Source organism: Sylvia atricapilla, chromosome 1 (genome assembly GCF_009819655.1).
Source record: "Sylvia atricapilla isolate bSylAtr1 chromosome 1, bSylAtr1.pri, whole genome shotgun sequence".
Classification (NCBI taxonomy): Eukaryota; Metazoa; Chordata; class Aves; order Passeriformes; family Sylviidae; genus Sylvia; species Sylvia atricapilla.
The window spans coordinates 70,603,480-70,631,236 of record NC_089140.1 but is presented as its reverse complement, the minus strand read 5'-3'; the positions used below and the strand labels follow the sequence as shown (position 1 = coordinate 70,631,236).

The 27,757-nt window shown below is 35.4% G+C and overlaps 1 protein-coding gene across 1 annotated transcript in view; it reads left to right on the top strand.

The window, feature by feature from the left end:
* RELCH (RAB11 binding and LisH domain, coiled-coil and HEAT repeat containing) overlaps nt 1-27,757 on the top strand; it is a 76,065-nt gene that overhangs the window by 31,503 nt on the left and 16,805 nt on the right. Inside the window, 14 exon segments of the mRNA XM_066326097.1 lie at nt 140-215; nt 606-701; nt 9,006-9,118; nt 13,086-13,176; nt 16,854-16,925; nt 17,741-17,881; nt 18,476-18,640; nt 19,360-19,507; nt 21,284-21,440; nt 21,963-22,086; nt 22,804-22,852; nt 23,227-23,306; nt 24,088-24,194; nt 24,778-24,877. Coding sequence (XP_066182194.1) covers nt 140-215; nt 606-701; nt 9,006-9,118; nt 13,086-13,176; nt 16,854-16,925; nt 17,741-17,881; nt 18,476-18,640; nt 19,360-19,507; nt 21,284-21,440; nt 21,963-22,086; nt 22,804-22,852; nt 23,227-23,306; nt 24,088-24,194; nt 24,778-24,877 — 1,519 coding nt within the window.

Here is a 27,757-nt window from a genome sequence, read left to right as displayed (position 1 = left end):
AAAGATAATTTTAAAACTTCTGTAGTATGAATCACTTAAACATGCTTTCTGGGAGTCATTTTACCTAGCTGATTAAACCAGAGTGAAAGGACTTGATTAATTGCCTTTCTGATTTAAGCTTTCTTTGATGATATTTCAGGAAATTGTCACCAGCTTTCCATCAAGCACTACTATCATTCTGTCGGATGTCAGCAGACAGCCGTTTGGGATCAGAGGTATATTTCTAGTTGACATAAACTAAAAGGTCCTTCATTTTGCATGGCAGCAATAGTTAAACAAGCAGTAATTGCTTTGAAACCTAGATGGAGAGATGAATTTATGTGCATGAAAGTTAAGAAATAAAGATATGCTTTCAGATTTTATGCTAAATATGAAACCTAGTGATAGAGGTGTAATTACTGGGAACTTTTGAGACTCCTACAAGTGGATTCATGCTTTTCATGAAATTATTGACACATCAAAAACTTACAGCTTAATGTGTGGGAATAAATTAAACACTTTTCTGGTAAGTGATCAGCCTGCTGCAGTTTTTGTTATTCCTTTCAAATGGTATTTTTCTGTTCCTGTGCTTCTAAAAAAAGCAAACAAGCAACTTGGTTTTCTAGGTATCTCGGATTGCAGACAGTGAGAAAAGTGTCATGTTAATGTTGGGACGCTGCCTGCCTCATATTGTTCCTAATGTGCTGCTTGCAAAGCGAGAGGTGAGGAACCCTGAAATTCTGCATTTTATTTTTATCATGGTATTTTGTTGTTCATTTTGAAGATTTTGTGTCTAACTTCGTGAAAGTCTGTTACTTGCAATCATGTTCTTACTTTTGTGCATGCATCTCTGCTCCTAGAAAATGGTTTTACACCTCTGTCAGGTGAGTTCAGTAAACCTGCATGGTATCCTAATTTTTTCTTCCTCTGCTTAAGGCACCCATTAGCATTCAGCAAGACTGTTACTGTAGGTCCATCTGTTTGTGGTAGCACAAGTGTTTTTGTTAGGGAAAACCATAATCAATGTGCATTGCAAAGAACAAGGGCTATAAGTTCAAATATTGTTGGTTTATTTGGTCTATCAATTTAAACAAGGAATAACATTCAGGTTCTTTTGCAGCACTATGTACTTCAACAGAAATAGTTTTCAACAAACAAATTTTAATGTCTTTTCTTGGAAGCTCCATGTATCAGCCAACTAAAGGTTCATTAAAAATACCCCTTCATAAGGAAATGAGCAATCTTGCTTATATGTTTTCCTTAACTTTAAAATGAGAATGACTAAAAATTATGAACATGTAAAGTGTATTTTGAATGTAACTGAAGGTGATGGTTTGCATAATCATTCATGCTATATAGCATACAAGAGGAAGGGGGAAAAAAGTGTCTAGTTTTGTTTTGCTTTGTGTAAATACTGCACATTACCGAATATGTCAAAAAAAAACCCAAAACCTGAAGACACAACAAACTAAAATTCAGCATCCTTATAGTTGTCATTGAAGTAAAGAGTTTGGAGTACCATATCCCACTGAACAAGTTTTAGTCCTTGTTGATGGGACCTACAGTATGGTAGACTTAGTTGTGTGTTTTGCGTAAATTCATTTTAAGGCTTTGAAAATTCCTCAAGAAATTTGTACTGATCCTGTAATTGAAAATTTTATACCATAGAAGGAATTATCAGCAGCTGACATAGTGAACTTGAGATATGTGCTGTGTTTTGAAAATTCCTAAAAGGCTTTTTATTTTTGAGAGGGTGGGAGTGTTAACTGGATGATCTGGAAATGCTTCTGTCTTTCGCAATAATTCTGTGAATGTTCCTGGATCAGTGCTTAATTTCTGATATTCTTATTTATGCCTTTCCTTCCTTCTGCTTGGCAGGATGATGTGGTATTTTGGCTTTTTTCACAGCTTTTAGCATAATTTGTGCAACGTATTGAATATTTTTGTGACCTTTTAGTCTCTTTGCTACTTAGGTTGTTCTACAGTGAAAGTCACATTTGATTACATGTATTTTTGCCTTAAATTATCTGTTTCAGTTTAATTGAGTAAGATGCAAATGACAATCGAGTAATTGAATTACATAGGATGCTTAATGTTTCAAGAATTGAAATTTGCTTTAAAAATACCTTCTTTTAGTTACCTGCCACCTTTTGCTATAGCTGTTTTAACATTCTTTCTGATGTCATGGAGCTTGAAGGAAAAGTTGGGTAGACCACCTCTCAGTATTTACCCTAATCAAATTATGAAAAGCTAATGTAAGAACTAGGCTGTCTTCAACAAGGTATAATTTTGAGTCTTGTCCAAAAACAACCTTGTAACAAGACTTCTGCACAGACAAGTGGTGCAAAAATATAGATATCACTAATTTGAGAAAGATGTGTGAGAGGTTCAGATCACAATGCAAAGTGATCACCAGGTCTGTTCTAAAACAAGAAGGATGGTAGTATTTAATATCTTACACCAGCAATGTGTTAGGGTGAGAATTAAACAAATTTTTGATGACTCATTGAAATGTGTCTGTTCTTTAAGCATCCATTTTATTGAAATTGGTTGCAAAATCTCAAAGCTGAAAATTACATGCTATGCATCTTCATTTTGGAGAAACTGAGTTTGTAGAGGTTGACAATCTCTCAGTAGTTGTTGTCCTTTAGTAGAGATTCAGCAACCATTTTTCCTATGCTTTTATGCATCTTAGGGTCAGTAGCAGCCTGCCTGATCCAGTAGTAAGTGTTCTGGCAAATATTATAGTTGACACTTCTGAAATTATTCCTTTTTGTGTATTGGTGCAGCTTTAATTGTTATTCAGTGTCTGTAGTTCAGGTTCCAGTGGAGGGTAACAAAGAAGCCAAGACAGTATTGAGTTGGGTGGCTGAGGAAATCATTTTAGTTGTTTCTAAAAAAAGCGGTTCAACTGTGTAAAATCAATAATGCATCATACAAGAAAATTGCCTCAAAGCAATTTGTAGTCATTAAAATTCATGTAACACATAGAAATTTAATTTTGTCTTCATCTCAAGCATCTAGGTTATCTTAACTCCCTGAAAACATGTATGTCAATATTTAGATTTGTATATGAATGCACTCACAAATAAAGGAGATGTTGCAATCCAAGTAACAGTAAGTGGAATGACCAGTAACAAAATGCTAAAAACCAGTTCTTAAAAAAAAATAAAGCCCATTGTTTGTGATGCAGTCTGTGCTACTTCTTGCAAATGTGCAGCTTGGGTTCATAAGAATTGATCTGCATTGGAATCAGCTTTCTCAATTACCTTTTTACCACTTAAAATACATGAATAATCAAAAAATCTCAAAAGTAAAATCAGCCACCTTCTATTTGTTAACACATGTACCATAGAAAAATTCCTTTGGCTAAAATGTAATTAGAGAGAAGCAGTCTTAAAATTTTTGTAATAACTGATCAGTGCAATACTCAATTTTTATGCCTTCTAAGATGTAAAAGTCTTTTAAAAGGTTTTTTTTCAGGAAACAAAAGTAACCTTGTTTGGATGTACAACTTCCGTACTCTGCAGTATATGGTCCTTTAATAGAGTTTGGCCCAGAGTAAACTTTTTGCTTAATATCTTACTACTCTTGTTCCAAATCAACACTTTTACTTAATTATTTACTTCGTTTGTCTCATCCATTATTCCAGTATTAGTCTTTAACTTTCTTTTGTGTTATGCAAACTTAGCAAAATCATGATAGTAGTGTTCTACTGAATATACACCACTAGTTATACTGAGAAACTGTTACTTATAGAGAGTTCAACATGTCAAGAATAGAGTTTTGCTTTTATTTGTTTGTGAAGTTGAAGCAAAGATAATTTAAATCTGAAGTCTCTGAATTGATGCTATTCTCAGCTCCCTAGATGTCCACTGTAGATTGAAATTAATCACATTAATGTGCAGCAACTGCACGTAAATATCACTAAGACACTTTCATTCTCTGGCATGTCTCTTTAAACACAGAAGAGTTGAATATCCTACTATAAATTTTCCTCTCAGTCTTATGCTTTAAAAGCCATAAAATACTTGCTTGCTAAAGAAATGTAAAAGAAGATAGTGTCAGATCTTGGCAGTATACTAAACTGTTTCCAGGGGTTGTGTCAAGCAGTGACAGAACTTACAGTAATTTAAAAATTTATAGTAATGTGAGGGTCTAGTGCAGTTTCCTTAGAATAAAATAGCTCAGTATCATAAAGTATCCTTTTCATCTCTAGTCTGAAAGCTGATGTCTTTCAATACTTTGTCTATAAAGCTGAAATAATTCATGGATGCAAGGAGTTGAATTTGATGTTTATGAATTGAATAGCCGGCTTTTGTTGTGTCACAAACTTTTGTGTGTGTGTTTTCAAATAAATAGTAAATACAGGCAAAGTAGTACAAACTTTTTTTCACACCTATACCCAACCATTGATTTTTATGCAAAAGCATCCCTTTGGGATCTCTGAGAGGCTTACTTTGGATCCTGAAATAATAGTCTTGATCCACGAGAGTTAATTAGAGCTGTGATTTTAATATTAGTAAGATTAGTAGACCAAGTTTTGAGTTATCCATTAATCCTATAATTAAATATTTTTTCATTTTAAAGCTAAGAGGATGACTTTGGAACTTCAAATACATTCTTGCTCAAGACAGTCCCTCTGAGTGGTTTCTTGGTACCTGTTTCAGTTGCAGACAATAAGATTATTTTATTTTATTTACTTGTTGTCAGAGGCTAAGTTACAGATTAATTTTAACATAGCATTGGTTCACAATATAAGCATTGACTATTAAAGATAAAAAGGCGCACATTAACAAAATTTATCATGTCATCCTGGTGTATATACATAATTAATACATTAATATTTGGAGTAATAAAATGTATTCTTATATGAACCTACTGAAGTAACCAGTCTTGACACTTAACACTTAATTCTTTGAGATAATTATTTTGCTGATGAGCACTCCAACAAGAAGGCAGTAATTAGTGAGAGCAGCAAAGATATAGAAGACTTGTTGGAATGTTTAGCAAAACGTTGTTATAATAATGGAAACAAGGCAGACAGAAAGTTCCTACATACCTTCTAAGATGCTTGCTATATGATGCACTTGAAAAAAAACCCCGAAGTTTCATATTTTGTTGTAATACTTTTAATATGTAGGAGGAACTGTCTTGCATATATATATAGTTTAGGTGGTACTAATTGCTATTAAGAAGCCATGTTCTTTTGGCCATAATGAAGACAGAGCTACTGCGTATGTCCATGTAAGTGTTGTCCTTATTGATAACTCAAATAGTGAATCCCTTTCAAAGATAATGGAAGAAGTTGCTGTAAGTTATAAAGAAGTTGTCCAGAGATGCTGTGGTGAGAGACATGTGTGCTTTTCTTTGGAGGGACCTACGTAGAGAGTTACAGAGTAGTAAAGCAGAGGGAAGATGGGCAGTTTCAGTTCTCCTGTGCAATATGTTAGGTCAGCCTCAGAGCATTATCTATCAGTCACCTGTATGTAGCTTCTCTCATAGTAAACCAAAATAACTTCTTTTACTTCATCCTGCATTTGGATAGCTCACAGGTATAAACTCCTTCAGATATGAACTTGGCTTTTCAATAGTAGAGGTGGGACCTATGATGTTTTATTGCATCAAGTTTTAAGTGCTGACAATGTTGTAATGTCAGTCTGCTTGGAATCTAATGGGAAAACAGTATCAAAGCTCTGGAAGTGACTCTTCTTGCTATGGTCATGAGAGTCACTAGTCACACCTGTTGACTAACACCGACATGAACTATCAAAACTCATGTTCTGAACTCATGTTCAAAGGCAAAAGAGAAAAGAAGGACTTGGTGATGAACAGGGCATTTAGGAAGGATCCCAAATTAAATAGATAGTTGTTGGGTTTTTTAGAAACTTAAGTTCTTGCTTTCTTTTATGGCTGTCAGCACAAGTGGTATTCCTTCCCAAGGAATGCAGAGTGTTTCAAATAGCACTGGAAGTCCACTTCTTGATTATTAATAGTTATATAGAGTCTCCATAACATGTTGTGAACTTTTCTCTTGAATCTAAACAGCCAAACAGTAATCTTACCGTGTCCTACTGGAAAATTACCACTTTCTATAGCTTCTCAGCTGGCTTCAAGAATGAAAAATCTGAGATCTGTAAAACAAATCTACATCAAAGGCATGACCCTTAGCAACAGGAAGAAATGAGTTCAAACCTACCTATAGGCTGATTTTTGTTCTTAATGCTCCTGAATGTCCTGAGAAGAATCTGCCCCTTCTAAGTCCTTGTGAGACTTCACTTGACCTGTTTTGTCCCTCTGTAGAGCAGTCCCCTCTGGACCCCCTCTGGTCTCGCAGTCCCCTTTGCTTCAAGTTTTACCTTCCTGTCCCTGAGGGCTATAGGGAGCACAAAAAACACTGTTCAAGACTTCTCACTGTTTCTCCACTCCCCTTAATAGAAGGAACTGTAGAAGCCCTGATGCAGCGATGCAGAGAACACTCTCTTCTCCCATAGTATGCATGAGAGAATGTGACCAATGGACAAGAAAATACAGCTATATTAACCAGCTTTTCTGCAAGGTAAAGAACTAGCCTTGTATCTGCCCCATGTCAATGCTGCTAGGTTATTCATTAGCCTTTCAGACCCAAGGCAGTAGCTGCTAGATGAATATTCTCAGGTGTTTTCCTTTCATGCAGACTCAGCTGAATAAAGACAATGTTAACTTCCTTAAATTCCATAAGAAGCTTAAAAAAACCCACCTTGTGGTGCTGTTTTAAAATCTAGCAGTAGTTCAGAGTAAGCAGTCGAGATTTTTTGAATAGGTACTCAAACATACTAAGAAAGTGAAATCAATGTGTTGGTTTCAACAGATGAAACAAAAATCCCATAAATGTCCCATTTCATGGAGTATATTCTTTGTAAAGTTTTTCATAGGAGTATTTAAGAATACTTGCAAGAGTATTTGAATAATGAGAATTTAGGCTAGATTTCAGAAAGTTAGATTTCATAAAAGTAACAGATGTTTATTTAGCTTTAAATTTTTGAGATTTATTCTTTATGGTAGTAATTTTGTTCTGTATCTACAAATTGCTATCACATTTCATATTTAAAAGAGTTTCGTTTAATGTATAAGTAGTGGTATTTAGAGTGGTGTTGAGGCAGATATTATTTTAGTAATATTCTTTCAGTCTTTTTGAATTAAAACGGTGTTTGCAGGAGAGAAAATTCTATGCAGTACAAAAAATTAAGTTAAATAGGTTAAACCCCCTGACTTCTCAGAACTTTAAGTGGCAAAAATTTTAAGTAACCAAAAATAAGATCTAACATGCAGATTCTAGAGAGAAAGAAGCTCTCAGCTGAAGAAAGTTATTTAGTTCTTCATGCAATTTAATTGGTAAAGTTTCTTTAACTAATGTCTTCAGTTCATGTTATTTTGTGTTGTGCAACATTTATTTAAAAACAACCCCCTGTTACTCTTAAAAGTACTAAAGAAATGTAAATGTTCAAATTATTCAAATTTATTTTTCATTTCTCCTTCTCTCCTTTTAGATTTTTTTAAGTGATAAGTAGAATATTTCCATGTTATCTCTTCTGTCATAAATTCCCTAGTCTGTGTCATAATTGAGTTAAATATTGCCAATAAATCCTCCAGAATCACAGAATGTTAAAATACAGTTTAGGTTGTGTCTTGGTCATCTTTGGAGATAAAATACAGCACACGGAGCAAAATTCTTCTGGGGGAAAAAAAAAAGCTTGTCAGGAGTTGACGAGCTTAGACGTTGCTCTAAAATGGAGTCTTGTTCTGTGTTTAATATAAATAAATATAGCTCCTGCTGTTTAGGAAAATACAGGTTGAGCAGTTAGGATGTTGTCAGTGGTATTTCCACATGTCTACAAGAACATCATGATCAGGTCTCTTTCAATATCTGCAAGAAGAAATTTGCATCTCCCTGCAAAGTCATTCTAAACAGCCACAGATTTTTCCAGGTTCTGTATAATCTCTCATACTGATATTAGATGTGATTCCCACTGTCACCTCCTTATTGGTCACAACTTAATAATTCACAAAACATCTTTTGGCTAAAAATGGCTCCAAAGTACACGGCAGGTGTGCAAGGTAATCTCCAGATTACTTGCCCATGTTTTTTACCAGACACTGAGGTTTTTCTTGTTCTTTTTTTCCTGACCTCCCAGTGTGATGTTTCTGTCGCTAAGATATTAAATCACCTAAAAACTGTCTGGCTTCCAAATTCAACTGGAGTAAAAGCTCACATCAACAAGGTCAAGGGAAGGGACTTCCAGACAATGTTTTAGAAACATTTGTTTTTTCTGGGAATGAATACCATGAGCTTTGTAGGCATATTTAGAAAGGAGGAGGTCTTTACTATGAAGATCTTTATATTTTCTCTTTGTATTTTACACAGTATTTTCTTTGTAATTTGTTCCTTTAAGGGATTTTAATTGACCCAAAAAGAAAATTCAGCTTCAGAAATTGTTTTTATATGGAAAAAAGCAAACATGGAACCTTTACAAAAATCAGATAATTGTCAGTCAACACAAAATCTGTCTGCAGTCACCTTTACCAATGTATGTTTCTCAGTGTTCATTTTTTCAAACTTGTGCACAAAACTGTATGGATGCTTAATTGGAAATTTTAATCTTTAATTTTGTGGCATTTTTTCATAGAAGCTTTATTCCATAGATGTCTGTGGAGCTTCAGTTCAGTAGTGAAAACAATTGAAACTATGATTGTCCTCTGATTCTGGTTACAGGTGACCTGCATATGTTAATTGTAATCTTTGCAGAGCTTTTAATTTTGTGTGCTGGTTCTCCCCTGATTTATCCTAGCAGGAAAATAGTTCTAACTTTTGTAGACCTTCACTTTCCTCAGGTCACTTAATAAGACGTCAAAACTCCAAAGTATTTTTTCTGACTGTTTTGATGTAACATGTTAGATTTATCTTCTCTAGTTTCTTTTGCTGTTAATGAATGTATACCCAAAGCAATTTTACTTTGTTTGGTTTTCCCCTACCCACAACCTTCTAGGAATTGATCCCACTCATACTGTGTACAGCCTGCCTCCATCCTGAGCCCAAAGAGAGGGATCAGCTTCTGCACATACTGTTCAATTTGATCAAACGACCAGACGATGAGCAAAGGTGTGTTTGTGCTTGTGTGGTGTATGGGACAAGCAGGAACTTTTTTCTTTGTGCAAGCAGCAGAATTAATAGAAATTGGATATTATTGGGTGGTATTAAAGAAGTTTAATTCAAGCTGGTATTTTGCCTATACAGTGTTGACAGAATTATGCCAAGTTCAGGACTTTCCATTTTCATGACCTTTGCTTCCTAATTACTGAAACGTAAAGATGTGCTTGTAAGCTACAGTGTAATATTTCAATTCCCTTTTCTCTTTGAAGATGAGCTTAAACTTTTTTGTTAAAATTATATTTAACATCATAATTCTTAGCACTGTTGGTGTAGAAATCAGGAGAGCTTTTTTTTTAAAACATGTCTTAGTCATCTACATGTTTGTTCAGATAACCACCACATTTCTTTGGGGAATGTCTGTGAATGACTCTTCACTATGGTAGCAAGAAAAAATTAAGAAGAATGTGGCGGTCATCTAGGCCTGACAAGTGTTAAGAACTTTGTTTCATTTTGCTTAAGCTACTGAAACAAATTACACCTTTTGTTCTATAAATTTAATTTTTCCCTAGTGCTCAGGAAATCTGACTTTGTACTGATCTTGATGAGAATATCCTTAAGGTTGAAAGACAGTACTGAAGCTGGTATGTTTCTTTCTCTTAACTGTGGAACGACTTTTCATGTTTGATCTGTAGCTCTTCCATTATTTTCGTTAGAGATGTTTTGGAAAGCATCTGTGTCTATTGTTGCTCTAGGCTGTCTTCAGACAAAGTAGGCTTTATGAAATAGGTGGAAAGCAGTTCTTTTGGAGACCCTCCAAAACTGAAGTGTTCAGGCGTCTTTCCAAACCGTTCCCATGGTAAAATTTAGAGATTAGGTATGATTGAAGGCCATGGCTTTGGAGACAAAAAAAAAAAAAAAAAAAGCTTAAAAAACCAAAAACAACTTGTAGCGTAGTGGCACCATGCAGATTGAAACTAGAAAAAGATGCAGTCCTGGTTCTACTTCAGAGTCACTAGAAATCTGCTTCTGAAATGTTTTGAATATCCCATGTGAAGTGAGAAGCTAAAATAATTTGTGGTTGGAAGGAAATTACGTGTCACTTGGAGTCTCTTGTGATTAATTTGTTACAGGATTGGTGGCCTATCAAGTAGACTTTTCATATCCTGCTGTAGGTGCATTAGGTGTGTCATTTTCAGCAGTTAAGAAGGAAGAAAAAGCTTTTTTTCCTTGAGTTTGTTCAATTTTTGTTGTGAATTGCCAATTTATATATAAAAATAACCTGTTTTCATGAGAAATTTGGAAAAATAGTCTGCCATAAATCTTAGGACAAAGCGTGCATATACATAAATACATTTGCACACATAGAAATAGTAATGGCTTTTAAAAGTGCCATAACCTGAGGAAAAACTATTTAAGATTCCATCAAATAAAAGAGGTTCTGAATAGTAATTAAATAAATAGAAATTATTTATTCAGAAGTCAAGGGGGCTTATATTTTTAGATTTGTATGGAAGACTCTTATGCATGCTTTGTTTTTATCTAAATATATTTAAATAATATTTTAGCAGTCTTGTTCAATATGAAGTGAGCAAAGACATTCAGGTTTAGTCACCAGAACACAGATAATTATTTCTGGTTACTTGTTTACCTTCTGCTGTACTGTACAGGCCTACCACATTATACCTTGATGTAGCAGCTGATTAGTTGACATTTTTAATTTGCTAGATGCAAGAGACTGAACAATGGCATTGCATTTCTAAGAATGAACCCATTAAAAGAAGTATTTTGTTTTACAGTGTAAAATATCTGAAGTATTTTAACAATTATGCAGAAGGCCTGGATTATACCTCTTGTCCATAGGAGATGCTTTTTGGTGCTTGGCCTATTTCTGTAGTCTTGTATACTAACATTATATTTGACAAGGCCACTTTTATCCTCATGGCTTTGCTCATTAATATCCCATTCCATTTTTAAAAATGCCTATCAGATTCTCTTCTGCAAAGGAACAAGAATGTGTTCACATAACCTCCGTTTTGTACAGTTATGTTAGTTTTGGATACTTGGAGCCATGAAGAAGTGAGATTAATGTTTGACTAATAGGACAAGATTAAAATGTTGCTTACCTTACCTCTTACAGAGACCCTTACAACTTTCCTTTCCCTGAAATGCTGACTGTTACCATATGCTGTTAAAATAATTGCAGTAAAATATTTAAAACCTTATTTTAAAATATTTTTGAAATATCTTCAAATTCTCATCTTTGTAGGCAGGGCAAAAGGAAATCTGACTTAATTTTGAGATTTCATTGAACTTTTTAAAAATACTCGAATTAAGAAAAAATATTTTTCTTTATCCCATTTCTAATGCAGAAAATTTCAAGTGATTACTGTGTTCTGCCATCTTCTAATATCTTAAAAATGTATATTCTGTTACCCAGTTTTATGAGTAGGTGCAGTGTATAGAACCAAAGAAAGTAACTCAAATGCCTGTTTTGTTTGCAGTAGAACTCAGAATTACCACAGGCTTCTGTCTCCATGTTGCTATCAGTTGTTGGTTTCTTGAGTCTTATCTAACCATTTTTGTTTTCTCCCTACTTTTTACATTGATCAAAGACCTAGTTCTCTGAATGTGGTAGAGAGGTAAAAAACCCAAAAACACACAACACAAAACAAAAGAACTTGCTCTGATCGTGACTTAAAGAGTGCTGGGACTTAAAAAAGCCCCAACTTTTTGATAGAATCTTTCTAAAAAATTCTTACAGTGAATGAGTCTTTTTTGATGGAGTATGTTCTGTGAAGGATTAAAAGATAACCAGCAAAGTCTCTGCCTTTCAACCTTAAGGGGATGCTATTGATACAGAATATATTGATACAGAAAATATTTAGGAGTCTAGACATGATACTACAATGGTAACAAATTGGCTTACATTTCACAGAGTAATAATAATAAACTCTGAACAGTGCCCTAATCTAACTGAGGAGGTAATAAAATTGACTCCCATGTCCACACATTATCATTTGAAACTAGGTATTTAAGAGTTCATGTAGGCACTTAAGGTAAATAGAACTGGTGAATTGCATGCAAAGTTCATATTATTCCAATCATATCAACAGGAAATATAGAAATAAATATATCTTAGTAAGATAGACACTCATAAAATAAAATATCACAAATGACAGTTTAGTACAGTCTTACTGGAATTTTAAATATACCTCTGTGCCTATGAAACTGATGGAACAATGGCAGTTTCTTGCAAACTTTAATGAAAGGTAAAAATATAAGAATATGAATACAATTAAGAGGTGAATATAGATACTACTGGTTGATTACTTTGTTTCTTTAGTGGGCTTTAGAAGATTTCTCACAAGAGTGAAGTCCAGTATTTTGTGAGAGATGACAGTAACTTGCATGTTAGAATGTTGCAAAACTATGTCATAAAAAAAATAAGCTGCTTGCTTTGAAGAAAGTTCATTAAATCTCACAAATGCTTCTAAATAAAATCAATTTACTTCTGTAAAATACTGATGATATGATAGTATTAGGTAATTTAGATCCTTTTAATGCATGATAGTATTCAGTACTAAGAATTAAGTGAGAGATTTAGTCAGAGATTCCCAGTCTCAGACTTCAGAAAATCAGAAACACCCAGATCAGATATTCTCAGACTGGTTTATAGAGTTGAGAATTGGCAGGATTTTGGAAAAGGCGTTTTGAATATATAACAAGGTAAAACTGTAGAATAGTTTGGGTTGGAATGGACATTTGAAGGTCATTTAAGCAAATCCCTACCTTGCAATGAGCAGGGATTTTAATGGCTTTCAATTTAATATTTAGTCTTTATATCAGTGTGAATGGTGTGAAATCTTGTCTGAAGACAACTACCTATTGCCTGTCAGCATGTAATTTTCCTAACTTAAAGAATATATGTTATATAAAACTTTATAAACAGCTTAAAGCTTTAAATTTATATTTTCAGACAGATGATACTGACTGGGTGCGTGGCATTTGCCCGACATGTTGGACCAACACGTGTAGAAGCTGAACTTTTACCACAGTGTTGGGAGCAGGTAACTGATTATTTTTTGCTTTACCCTCCAAAATTAGTTAAAAGTTCATAAATTTGAGGTTTTATTTGTTTGAGGGGAAAGTTTGTGTGTTTGGTTTTTAAAAAGCTATCGGGATGTTCTTTGTTCTCATCATATATATTTTTATCTAACATTAAAAGCACCTCAGAAGCAGTAATCTTATTAAAGACTATCTGGAGATTTTAGTTACCTGCTTGTACCTGAATCAGCTTGTTATATTCAAGTGTAGATAAGCACTTGTTCATCATCAGTGTTGTGTAACATTGCTAGGTTGGTACTTTTATAATTTTTACTGTACCTTCCAGCCTGTTGGAAATCCGTTTTCATTCAATGATTTTATTTGCTGATATTTTTTTTTTTAATGTTATATGAAGTCCCTGGAGCAGTGTCCACACCTCAGCTAGTTTAAATTCTTAAACAGAAATCAAAGACCAAAGTACTCATAAGCAAGTCTCTCACAGATGGGCACCTGTGAGATGATCCTGAAGTTTGCATGTCACTTGTAGAATCACAGTCATCTTTTTCACAGATACTCCAAATTAATTGAAATAACTGAACAACCAAACTGAAATGGTTTTACTGTTTCATCTGAGGCATAGAAGCAGAACAACATGAGTTAAGGTGAAAATGCGTTGTATTTTCCTCCCACACTGGAGGAAATTGAGGTAATCGTTGCCTGAAAAGACAATGAATAACCAAGCCATGACAGAGTGGGAATGACTGCTTTGATGGCAGAGTCTTTCTGGTCTGGTAGTTTTCTACTGTTCCTTGCATAACACAGCAATCTGTGTTTGACAATGAAGTCTAAGCTTTAATAGCCTTAATGCTTTCTGACAGTAGAAGTACAAATTATATGCAGCGTTTGTGCTTGTTGTGGATGACTGATGTATCTGTTGATTAAGTGAAGGTCTCATGACAGTAGTAGTTTGAAAGGAGCCTTACAAAGAATTTTGTATTTTGTTTTCTTAGTCCTCATGAAATTCATACTGTGCTTGAAAAAACCTTTCTCACCTCAGTAAGAGCACATTTTTCTCATCCACTTCTTGCTAATTGCTGATGCAAAAGAGAAACTAGTCCAGCTGTACAAGTACAGCATATCAGACTGCCAAGTCATATGCCATAGTGCACTTAATGCAGTTTGCCAGACTTTGTTTGCAGTACTGCAACCAGGTCTTTAATTAATCCAGCAAAATATCAGCTGAATCTTATTGTCACAAGTCTTGAGTTTGTACAAGGAACTCTAGTGTAGACATAATTTTCAACTTTTTGCAGTAGATGTGTAAATCATGAAAAGGATTCATGCTCTTGGTTTCCAACCAAAATCTGTTTACAGATGCCAAGGACTGGTCCCTCAGGAAATTGATCTTTCCCATTGATACCTTGTGGAGCTCAGAGTTGTCAGGCTAGTCTTTGTAAACTCTCTACCTGCTCTTTTGCAGGCAAAATTTGGTAACTGGCTCAGTTTAGTTGAAGGCTCTGTGAATGCTAAGAAAGTCACTCAAAACTAGTGACCAGTTATTGGCTTCCACAATTGGAATACTGCTTACTAAAGACAAAAGGAAAATAAACTGTAGTAAACATTTTAGTTATATTTAGTTTCTAAGGGCTACTCATCTTCCCTGAACACAAACCTGACAGAAATTTGAGTCTTTTTTCCTCCAGTATGTCTTTGTAATATCAGATGTGATGTTTTTATAACCATGCCATACCACCTAAACCAGCTGAAACTAGTCATTGCTGTTTCTCTCAGGTAGGCACAGCTGCAGAAGGTGGTGCGTCTCAGTTGCCACTGGCAAATTTGCATTTGAAGAGGTGGCACATAAGTCAAAGATTTTACAGAGTAATAAAAAAGTTAGGGGTGGAAGGGACCTTAAAGACCATCTAGCTCCGAGCCCCATCCAGCCTGGCCTTGAACACTTCCCGGGATGGGGCATCCACAGCTTCTTTCATCAACTTTTTCCAATGCTTCACGACCTTCACAGCCTAGTAGATTTTAAAGCTGTCCATAATTACTTGTCCATAATATTTTTCATCTCTGAAATCTCCATACTTCCAAAAATTATTATAGGTGCTCTACTGATTAATGAATGTAAAATAGTGATAGACACACTCAAAAAACATTCTCCCATTTTTGAGGCTTCAGTTTAGTCCCGAAGCTTACAATTTGTTCATTTAAGTCTCTTTGAAATCATCTTTTCCACACTTGATTCTTGAGAGAGTTCTCAGTAATTTCATACCAGAGCAGTCAGTCAGGCATCATTGTTGAGTGTGCTGAGCCATTTGTCTCAGGGAGTCATCAGGTTGGTTGTGTCATTTTTTTTCAATGTAAATACATGCTGGCTATTTCTAGCGTTATTTTAGGACAACTTCTTGTCCTTCAGATGTTTGGAAATGCTTTATAAGGCTGATTGCTCCAACACCTTCCCAGGAGCTGGTATGAGGCAGACTGGCCTGTGTTTTAATGGATTCTCTGTCTTGCCCTTCCTGAGGGTAGCAGTGACATTTGCTTTTTTTCAGTCCTCAGGAACTTGCCCCATTGCCACAACATTTTGTTAATTGTCAAGCGTGTTCTTGTAATGACATCAGCCAGATCCCTGACCACACATGGGTACATTCCCATCAAGACCTGCAGACTAGTGTATGTCCAATTTCTTAGAATGTTTCTTCAAATGCTTTTTGCCAAAGGTCCACCTTAAGCCGGAATTTGGCATGGATTTGAGGGACCTCAGACTACTCAAGGCAAATATTTCAAGATAAAGACAAAGAAGGCAGTAGTTCTTTGGTCTTTTTTCATGGTGAGATGGCTGCCTCACCAAGGCTATATATTTCATAGCAAGAGAGAAACAGTAGCACCAAATGCTACATATCCTTTTTTATCTGACAGCATCAAAAAATTCACATTTTACTCTCAGCATTTTACCATAGACTTTTATTCACAAAGTATATTGAAACACTTCATTGTTTCATTGTACAACCATTACACAGGCTGCTAAATCTGGCTCCACGAGAATGCAAACTTGATTCTGAAGTGTCAGTATTGAATACTAAATTTGTAAGGCAGAATTTTCAAGCAACTTTTGAGTAGAAAGTTGAAATATCACAGAAGCAAGAGGTTCCTGGTAATATGAATTGTTTTAGACGTCTGACATATTTATGCTGGACTTGAGAACAGAACTTGAATAGCATGCAAATGCATTTAGGCTTCCACAGGTGTCTTTTGACTGATTGCTCAGCAGGACCGGGGCAGCTCTGTTGCACTGTTGGCTCAGAGCACTAGAGGGCACTTGTGTAGCTCTTGGAGGAACAGAGCTCCAAAAATATTTTATGTCATGCCAGTTCAGGAGTTATGCAGATTCTTTAGAGTACAGCAGCCCATATGCTGCTTTCCTTTTTATTGCATATAGGTACATGCTTCTCATATACATATGTGCTTCTGTGACTCTTTCACTACTATAAGCTCTGTCTTATAGGACAACTGCCTCACCTTTATGCTTCAGTGCAAGAATTTGAGGCTGCTTAATACCCAGGTACAACTTCTGTGAGCTCAGTCAGTGTTTACTGAAGAAGTGCAGACACATCCCTCTGTTGCAGTCCATTCTAACCACATTTTGAATGCTGGTTACTGCCAAGCAAACAGTCCATCTGTCTCTCTTTACCAGATCAACCACAAATACCCAGAGCGACGGCTACTTGTAGCAGAATCCTGTGGAGCTCTAGCACCTTACCTTCCAGTAAGTATTAATAGACTCTAAATACCTGCTAGGGAAAGCAAGGTAAAAATCTGATGCATAATGTAAGCATCCTCTATTTTGTAAATTAATTGTAACTAATTGTAAACATTACCAAATATGTATGCTATTCATAGACAGTGACATTGTCTTCTACTTTATATCATACATGAGATTCACTCAGTCACTTTAAGAAGGAGATCGACTAATCGATATTTCTTCATAACAAACTATCTATAAAATGTTTCTAAAAACTATACCAATACTCATTTCAGTAAAAACGAAGTAAAGAAAAAATTATTAGGACCAATTAAGGAAACAATCTATGAAAAAAGAATTGGTATCCAACTGTAAGCATTCTTCAGATACTGTGGAAGGTTACATCAAGAGTGCTGCCAGTTAGAAGAAGATGCAAAATTATGTCAGTGATAAACTAGAATTTGAAGCTTCTGAGAAAGGGTGAGGGGAGGGAACCTAAATTAAAACCCAATTTAGCAATGCAGTGATTGCTTAGTTTTAAGTCTGGGCCTACAGTAGTTTTACTGCTGTTAGTTATTTTTGGTTCCATGCAAATGAAAGGACCTTAGTTCTGTGCTTTATAGGACAAAAGTCTCACTAATAAAGCTACTGATATTTTATAGTCATTCATCTTCTGTTGTGAAAATTGAATATGTAATATCCCTAAAGGAATTTATTGTTGGAGGAAAGGATTTTGTTTGTGAGCACTAATAGAAGTGGAAATTTTTTATAATAATTGATACAAAAGCACATTTCTTGTTTCATTGGATTTAACAAATATGTTTCTCATTTACAAACAGAAAGAAATTCGTAGTTCATTAGTACTTTCCATGCTGCAACAAATGCTAATGGAGGATAAGGCAGATTTGGTACGAGAAGCTGTGATCAAAAGCCTTGGCATCATTATGGGCTATATTGATGATCCAGATAAATATCAACAGGTATCATTTGGTTTGGGTTCTGTATGTATGAAATGTTTTCTAGAGATATTTCATGAATAATGAAGTGTTGGTTTAATAATAGGGGGTTGTTTAAATTCCTGTATTTTTATTAATTCTTTCCAGATACTTAAAAAAAATTCATTATTTATATGAATGTTGATTTTACTATATCACCAAGACAAAACAGAAAAACTACAAGTACCATTAGAATTTCAGGTGTAAGCGTTATACAGATGTTGCTCTAATAGTTCATAATTTGCCTTTAAGAAACATACCACTTCACTGCCCACCTTATATTATTAGTACTATTATAATAATATTAGTAGTAGTAGTATTAGTATTATATTATATTATTATTGGTATCAGGATGATATCAAACTGGCTTATATTATTTGCCAGTTTGATATCATCACTTACTAACACTGATTTGTTTGCTACAACAAAGCCTACTTGTAGTTCAGCTTAGTGCTGCCCAATAATGTTTCAGATAAGTGAAAATAAAGAACTTTTCTCTTTGAGTTTTTGAAAGCAGAGTGGGAAAATGTGTATATCAATTTTTGGGAAATAATTGTATTCTTTACTGTCTTTTTCCAGGGTTTTGAACTGCTGCTTTCAGCTTTAGGAGACCCTTCAGAACGTGTGGTTAGTGCAACACATCAGGTATTTTTACCTGCTTATGCTGCCTGGACAACAGAACTGGGAAATTTACAGTTCCATCTGATACCCACACTGCTTAATAAAATTGAAAAATTGCTCAGGGTATGTACTCAGCTGTTTCTACATTGGAGAATTTTCTTTGTATTCTTTACTTGTACTTTGGAAGAAGGAAAAAAGCCAAGAAAAAATCAAACCTCCCCCAAACTAAACATACTCTTCTTCAATATTGTTTTGTTTTATAGCCTAATAGCATTTGCCCCATGTTTAAATTGTGTAGATTTTAATAAACTGCAGTTCTTATTAAATAAGCAAGAAAAGTAGTTTTCTGAAAGAATTCTAAACGTCATAAAAGAATTATGACGTTAGGTAATTTCAGTGGATCAGTTATGATCCACTTTGCACATTTCATTTGATAGATACCTCAGAAGTTCTGGTAAAATTGGGTGCCTCATAACTATCTAACACTGAAAGAAGATGCTCACTTTCAGAGTACAGGTGACTTGTTTATTCAGTTTAGATGCCTTGGCCTCTGAGGCAAAGGATCCACATTCCCAAATTGTGCTGGAAAATGTTCTTTCAAAATAGCAGTTTGTTCATCAGCATGAACTGCTAAATGCCAAAGGCTGTATTGCCTGAATCTTTTGAGTAGAGGTGACTTAAGAGTGGTGAAATATGCTTATGATTAGGCTAAATTGCTTTATAATTAGTGTGTCTGGGTAGAAGCTCATCACAGATGTGTTGATGCCTTGCCAGGGAATAAATGCCTAAGGAACAGATCATCCAGACTGAAAACATCCAAGTTAATGTCCTGTTTGTTTCAGGAAGGAGAACATGGCTTGGATGAGCATAAGCTCCACATGTATCTGTCTGCCCTGCAGTCATTGATTCCTTCGCTGTTTGCACTGGTGCTACAGAATGCACCTTTTACAAGCAAGGCTAAACTTCAGGGAGAAGTACCACAAATAGAAGGTAAATTATTAATTTCTGCTATATGGATTTCTTTCATATCAGTCTGCCTTAGCAAATTCTTAAGTAATGCTTCCTTTCTCACCCCTTGCTATTCTTGAGATACTTGATTATCACAAAAAAATTTCATCTATTTTTCTCTACTTCTTATAAAAAGCTTTTAGAAAGCAAAGCAATTTTTAATTATATTTCCTAAAGGTTTCTAAAGAACTGATTTCCATTAATAGCCAATAATAGCTCAGGAAGGTTGGCCTCAGTTTGAGTTAATTCTTATGAATTTATGGAGTGGGAAAAACACAGCATAATGCAGCAGCATCACCATCTGTTATCTATCTGTGTAATATCCTAGAAGACCATCTCATCCCTGGCAGTGTTCAAGGCCAGGTTAGGTGGAGCTTTGAGCAGCCTGGTCTAGTGGAAGATGTCCCTGCCCATGGTAGCGGGCTTGGAACTAAGGTGCCTTCCAACCCAAACTATTCTGTGACTGAAGGGCCTCATGATGATACTTTTTTAAGTATACCTGCTGCATGCTGATTATAGTGTTGTGTGTGAAGATGCAAAGAAAGAGTAACAAAGGAGAATATGGAAAGTAGCTAGTGGTACATTACTGTCTGATACTCTCTTGAAAATGTTAAACATGCCATGGTAAGGCTCATTTAGCTGACTTGAGTAATTCGAAGATGAGCACTGCTTCACTGAATGGTTACTACTTAAATAAGGAATTCAAAAATTTCAGGGTTTTAGTCTTCTCCAGGCTGAACAAGCTCAGCTCTTTCTGCCTTTCTGCATAAGAAGGGTGCTCTATCTTTTTGTTCACATTTTTGTAGCCCCCCTTGGACTTGCTCCAACAGGTCCATGTCTTTCTCGTGCTGGGAAGGAATGGATGCATCACTCTGGGTAGGGTGTCATGAGAGAGAAGCAGAGAGGTAGAATCATCTTCCTCACCCTGCTGGCTGTGCTGGTTTGGATGCAGCCCTGCATAGTGTTGGTTTTCTGGTCTGAGAGCAAATATTGCTGGGTCACATCCACCAGCACCCCCAAGTCTGCTCTCAATCCCTTCATATCCCCCAGCCTGTATCAGTACAGGGCATTGCCCTAACCCAGGTGCAGCACCTTGCACTTGGTCTTGTTTAGAGTTTCATGAGGTTTCCATGGGCCCATTTCTCAGTCTTGGCATACTGTCCCTCAGGTGTGCCACTGCACCACTAGCTTGGTGTCTCCTGCAAACTTGATCCCTTTGTCTGTGTCATTAGTGAAGATAGTGAACACTACTGGTCCCAGTATGGACTTCTGAGGGGTACAACTTGTCACTGATGTTCATCTGAACATTAAGGTATAACACTGTCCTCTAGATGCAAGAATCTAGTCAATTCCTCATTCATGGAAAAGCTGATCGATCAAATTTGTACTTCTCCAGTTTAGAGAGGATGTTTTGGGAGACTGTCAGAGGCCTTACAGCAGTGCAGATAGCTGGCATCTGCAGCTCTTCCCTGTTCACAGATGATGTCATTCCATCATAGAGGGCCACTAGGTTGGTCAGGCAGGGTTTGACCATGGTCAAGCTGTGCTGGCAACAATGATAGCATAAGCTCCCTGTACTTTCTCTTTTTACCTGAGGGTTACATAATCTCTCTAGAGATGGTTTTTAAAAAGCAAATCGATAACCTTATAGAGAAGGCACTTAATGAGTTTCACGGTTTCTTGGTTGTTGTTTCTGACATCACCTCCATGGTATTATTTTTTTCTTTCATTCATGGTTGCTGTTCCGTGCCGATGCAGTCACGAGGTTTCCCCGGCCCGTGTCACCTCTTCAGGACGTCGCTGTCATCATTGGAAGCCGTGAACAGTTGGCGGTGTTACTGCAGCTGTATGACCACCAGCTGGAGCATGAGGGCACCACAGGCTGGGACACTCTGCTATGGGTAGTCAATCAGCTGTGAGTTAATTTGTGTCTTAGGGTACCTCAATTTAAAATGTCTCAAAGTTAATAGTTCTTAAGCATGGTGGTGAGTAAGAATTACTGAATATAAGAATGCTCAGAGTGATTGCATTTGAGAATTACTAAATAAGAAAACTTTTAATTTATTTTAGGCGTTTTAATTTTCATGCTGAATTGCCTTTGATTTTATTCAGAAAATATCAAGAATGGCAGAACATGTAGATAACTATTTGCTCTGAAAACTTGTTTCTTTTGTTTTTGCATTGGTATAGTTATTTCTCTTGTGAAGTAAAGATTGTTGTATTCTACTTTGTGATAGCAACAGATGTTTGAAAATATGAGTTAGACTTTTCTGGCACTTAAACTCTTACTTTCTTCATGGGTCAGGAATTGTAAAGAACATACCCTTAGTGCTCTGTGTGTATTTATTAATATAAATAATAGATCTATACAACTGTAAATGGACAAAGGCAAAAAATCAGAGCAGTGTTTAATATCCTTTTGTGTCTTCAATTTTAGGCTACCGCAGCTTATAGAAATAGTTGGCAAGATCAATGTAGCATCAACTGCCTGTGTCCATGAGTTCTCTAAATTTTTCTGGAGACTTTGTAGGACATTTGGGAAAATTTTTACAAACACTAAGGTAAGATATTTCCTTAAATAGTCTACATAAAGAGTACTTTGATAACATATATTCTCTATATTGGTATGTCAGAACACCCAGACTTTGTGACCATTTATATTTTTATGTCACACTGATGCTTTTCCGTAAGTACATTTAAACTTGCTATTTTTAGAGCCCTATTTGTGTCCTTTTTTTTGTTTTGGTCGTTTGGGAATGGCCTTATCTTGCCCAACCAGGGACAATTTTTTTTTTAAACTATATTCTTTCTATTTCCTTTGTGAATGACAGAGAGTAGGAGAGATCATCCTAATTCTTGTTATTTAACAACTTACTTTCTTCACAGCAGCATAGTGTTTCACTCTTTGCAGTGTACACAAGTACTCTAGCTTTACTTGATTAAAAAATTTAAAGTTGATGCCTTCTCAGCCTGAAATATTTTATGTAGGTGGTATCTAACATTTTTATCAATTGCATAATTTTTCTCAATAAAATAACTTCTGAATATAATTTAAAAATACCTCAAGGGAAATTGTCAAACGTGAGAGGATTACCTAAAGATAAAATTCTGTTAGCAGTATGTGCTACCCCAGAGAGGGGATTGTTGTTGTTTTGGAGGTTTGTTTTCATTTGGGTATTTTTTTTTTTTGCTTTGTTTTGCAATTCTTTTTATTTTTCCAAAGTTAATTGATACTGGTAACAGGTTTTCTTACATGGGATTTATCTTCCTTTGTATAGGTAAAACCACAGTTCCAGGAAATCTTAAGACTGTCTGAGGAAAACATAGGTAAGTGGCTTTTTACTGAAAAAAATTGATCTTAACTGCAACAGGAAAAAAATTTCAGTCTCTTGTTCAAAGAATATTTTCAGGCTGCAGTTCTCAAATTTATTATCTTTGTGAAATGTTGAAAAATCTAGTCTTACTCTGAGTGGAATGCTCTGAAGTTGTAGATTGTGTGTAAGGTAAAAAAAAAAAACCATCCAAATACCCCTTGAGTATTATTGAAGCACATTTGTGTATATATGCATACAAATTCTTCTTGTATATATAAAAAGGGGTTTAAATCTATGTGCTTAAATACACACAAGTAAGTCTACTATATATATGTTCTATACTCACATGTGTGTATAAAACCTCAATTCTTCATTGTGTTTCATTAGATTCCACAGCAGGTAATGGAGTGCTAACAAAAGCCACAGTTCCCATCTATGCAACAGGGGTCCTTACATGTTATATTCAGGTAGGTTTGGGTTTCTGTTTCTGTTAAATGTATAATAGTGTGCAAAGCTTACTTCAAAAAAATACCCAGATGTTCCTGTATTCGTTGAAAACTTACTGTTCTTGTGCCCTGAAGATAGGGAGATGAATGGGCAGCTGTAAATACATTTACAAGCAAAGTTTTCCAGTCAGGTGGTGATGCACATTTAGAGGATCTGTTACCATGTCCCTCTATCAAAACTCTATTAATGTTATTCCTGAAATGGTTTCTTGGCCATTTAACTGTGATCTTGGCCAACATCGTGGTGCAAAACTTACTGAAACGGGCCGTTTGCCATTTGAAGCCTAATTGGAGTATTAAATTTTAATGTTACATAGTACTAAAACAAACACACTATAAATATTACCTAATCCTCCAGCAACAAGCAGTCAAGTTCTAGTATAGACATATCTTACAGGAAAAAAAAGAAATTCTTCATGATCTTACAAATTTCTAGTGGATTATGACTTATAAACTTTCAGAAGTCATAAATGTGCTTAAGTACTGTTCTTAAAAGTTTTTTTAATAAAAGAATTTATGCATGAGTATGTGCTTAGTTGATGAAACACAATCTTTTCATGTGTTTGCTTTGAAAGGCTCTTGTTCTTCAACTACATTTTGAAGTTCCTAAGAAAATTGTTAAATCTTAATCTTGTTTGTTCTTTCCAAAGTTTGATCTCCTCTGCAGCCATAGGTTGCCATCACAACCTCAACAATCCTTCCAGCACATTCATCACTGTATTCCCTTCCTCCCTTCTTTCAGGAAGAAGACCGCAAGCTGTTAGTTGGATTCCTTGAAGATGTAATGACCATGCTTTCACTGTCCCATGCTCCTCTTGATAGTCTGAAAGCTTCCTTTGTGGAACTAGGGTAAAGAATATACCTTGGGGTTGACTGCATCTAAGTACATTAGAAACATCTATTAAAAGCTGCTAATCTATTTGTAATTTCAAGTAACTGTAATGCTTTGGGTGAATAAAGGCTATACTTGCTTTTTTCCCTCATGTAAATGTAATTTCTAGGTTAAAAATGTAGCAGTAAAAAAAAAAAAAATCTGAAATGTAAAAGAGGAACACCAAAATCCAAACACAAAATTTCCACAAAAATAACTTACTGAGAATACAATGGAAATTAATTTTGTATTTACCATACTATTGTTATTTGTTCTAGATATGTATTTGCATTCAATATAATAATTCACTGAAAATTACATTTTTAAAGTTGAGCTTGGGGTTCTCTTAATTAACTTAAAAAGGAATATATTTCCTAGACTGCAACATGTTGTGAGTCTTTCAGAATGAGATAAATATTTTGTTTCCTTCAGAAAGGATAAACACTGGACGTTTGGATTTGTTGAACAAGGAATTCTTAAGACTGCATTTTTTACGTAAAGAGCATATCCAGGGCTTGGGAGTATTTTTGTTTGATCAGTTGCCCAAATGTTTTCTTCTAGTGCAAACCCAGCTTATCATGAGCTACTGTTAACTGTTTTGTGGTATGGAGTTGTCCATACTTCTGCTCTTGTTCGATGTACAGCTGCTAGAATGTTTGAGGTAAGTGTCACCCAAACTGTTTTTCACTTTTTTAAAACTAGAGTTTATTTGTTTTAAAACAGGGATCAATCAGACAGTGTTGCTACATTCTTAATAATTACAGACAAATAAGCTGTGTACTGTGTGATGGAGCAGGAGGTTGTTGTTCAGTTGTTTCTGTATCTGTTCTCTTTTCAACAGCACATCTTTCTATAGGTCTGTAGTCAAACATAAGCATTTCTGAGTTTTAACTTCTGCTTTTGCTATTCAGCACATCATCAGTAGTCTAATATACAACTTACCATTTTCAGTAGGTCTTATGTATGGTCCTACAATGCACTTGCATTGTAATTCGAATTAGTTTTCTTTGTACCAGATATGATGGTGAAGACACACATGTAACCAATCTTGTATTTTTTGTAAAATTAAAAGAATTTACAGTTACTTTAGTTGCCTCATAATGACAACTTAATTTTTCCCTTACTATCTATACATTTTGGTCAGAATAAAGACTAAAGCATATGCTTAGTAAGTTTGCTTTTATTTTCACATCATTCCTTTGTTTCATCAAATGTTCATTTTAAAAGGCATATGCAAAAACTCTGAGACATACTCCACTGGCTGAACAAAGAGAGAAGTTTTTGTCTTTTCCATGTTAGAAACACATATTTTAATCACCATTACTTTTTCCTCTTCTTTTTATTTTGGTGTATTTCTTCCATATTTGTCTCGTTTGGATAGCTTTGCAGGGGACCTCTAGCAGAACCTGACATCTCGTAGCCATTTGCAATAACAAATCTTAAGTTTGCCTCCAAAAAAAGGGCACTTAACATACCCATCAGCTTTCTTTAGTGATACTCTGCAAGTCAGAGCAGAGGGAGCAGTGAACAACCACAAGCTCCATCCTGAAACTTCAGTTGAAAACATCTAACAATGTGGGGTTTTTCTGAGTTTGGTTTTTTTTTTTTTTTCTTTTTTAAGGAAATGGCAATTTTTGGGCACCCTTAAAAATCTATTTGCATATTTTCCTTCTCACAAAAGCATTTTTTTGGTATCCTATTTGTAATAATAAGCTTTTTTCCCCTACTGAACGTTAGCCAAACATGTGAAAGACCTCAGTTACAACAGACCGTTGTCTTGGTTGCAGCTTCTTTTCAAATTCAGCTGCATGTTGATTATTTCTAGGCAGTCTATGCATGCTATTTCATATCTTGTTTCTTAGCATATTTCAAATTTTACCAAAGTCTAGGCAGTTTTATGTTAAATGCTTTTCTTACTTGAAAATAGTAGCATATTGCTATTTCCTGGCTAGCCATGGCATACATATTTATACATGGTATTATATAAAGTTGGGAAGTCATCTGTGCAAAGAGGCAGTAATAGTTGGTTTCACTACTGGACGATTCCATCACTCAGGGAATTTCTGTAACCTTAGAACCTGCTGAATGGCAAAGCCCAGTGATTAGATAATAGGATGAGGACTATGTGACCTGAGGAACAGCTATATGAGAACAGTGAAGATTCTGAGCAGCACAGAGACTGCAGGCCCAACTGCTTTACCAAACCTTTTCAGTCTGTTAAGGCTGGAAGGACACACAAGTGATGTGGGGCCTTTCCACTCCCTCGCTCCTTCGGGGCAGAGAAGCTTTGTGCTGCCATTTTTAAGCTGTAGTATGTGTAAGTAATGATCTAGTGGAATCGAAAAAAGATAAAAATTACATTGTCTGCCTCACTCTAACCTTACGTGCTGCTACATGGCTTTGCCCATCCAGCTGTTCTGCTGCTTCTGTGTTAATGTTTTTAGTCAGCAGCTTGATTGTTGATGCAAACAGATTTGATTGCTCTGATTTGAACGTGAAGCACGTAGTTGAGTTATACATAAGCTTTGCTGGTTTGTTTGGGTTCAGGGATAGAGACACATCTTCAGAATGACACTTGTACTATAAAGCATGTTTTATTTTCTGTATGATGGAATGCATCTGGTCACCATGCTTTACCATACTTAGAAATGTGGCAGACTAGACAGGAATGAAGCTGAGATCATTCTAAATTATTTGCTAATTATACAAATCCCAAGTGTTTGGGTTTTTTTTTCAAAGCACTGTATAACTGCTAGGCTTTTCTCTAAATGAAGGCTGGTAAAGAAAACTCAACTGTTTGTCCAAGATAAGCATACTCTATTTTAATAAATGTGAAAATTAGTAAAGCTAGTAGGGTAAAACCATCATAAGCAAACTGTGAGCTATGTCCTTAACAGCTGTTTAAAGAGTAGCCCATGAACTCAACAGATTGGCATTTGGCGTTGTTGCCAATGTAAATAATTGTGAAATGTATTAAGGTTAAAATGTTGTAGTTCAACTGACGTCCTAATACTTTCTGTAGAACAAGTATAGGATGTTGCAATTTTGTTATTCCAGGTGCTTTGCAGTAATAGTGTCTCATGTTCTTACCCAGCTTCTCCCTGTTCTTCCTTCTCCAGTCATTGTCTGTGAGGCCACGTCTGTGTGTGAACACACATACATACACACACAAGTGTTGCTTAATAGTAACTACTCTTTATATAGAAGCTTCTGAAAAGTCAGGCTCCTTCCAGTCATTCACAACTTACTTTTACAACTTAACAACTGGTTTAAATTCAGAGTTGATAAAGCAGGAATGCTCTTACAAATGGCAGAATGTAAAATCTTGTCTAGTTAGAGGATGTAAATACTTCCTGGTTTTGGTACTATTATACTGACAGCTACTACTTTTCCCAGGGGAAAAGCTTATAATTTAAATTGTGTTCATTATGCGATATAATTAATCAGAATATAGCTAAATATTAAAGAGACATTTCATGTTTCTCATATAAACGTAATTATAAGATTTTTTTATATTTATCTCCTAAAAGCAGCAAATACA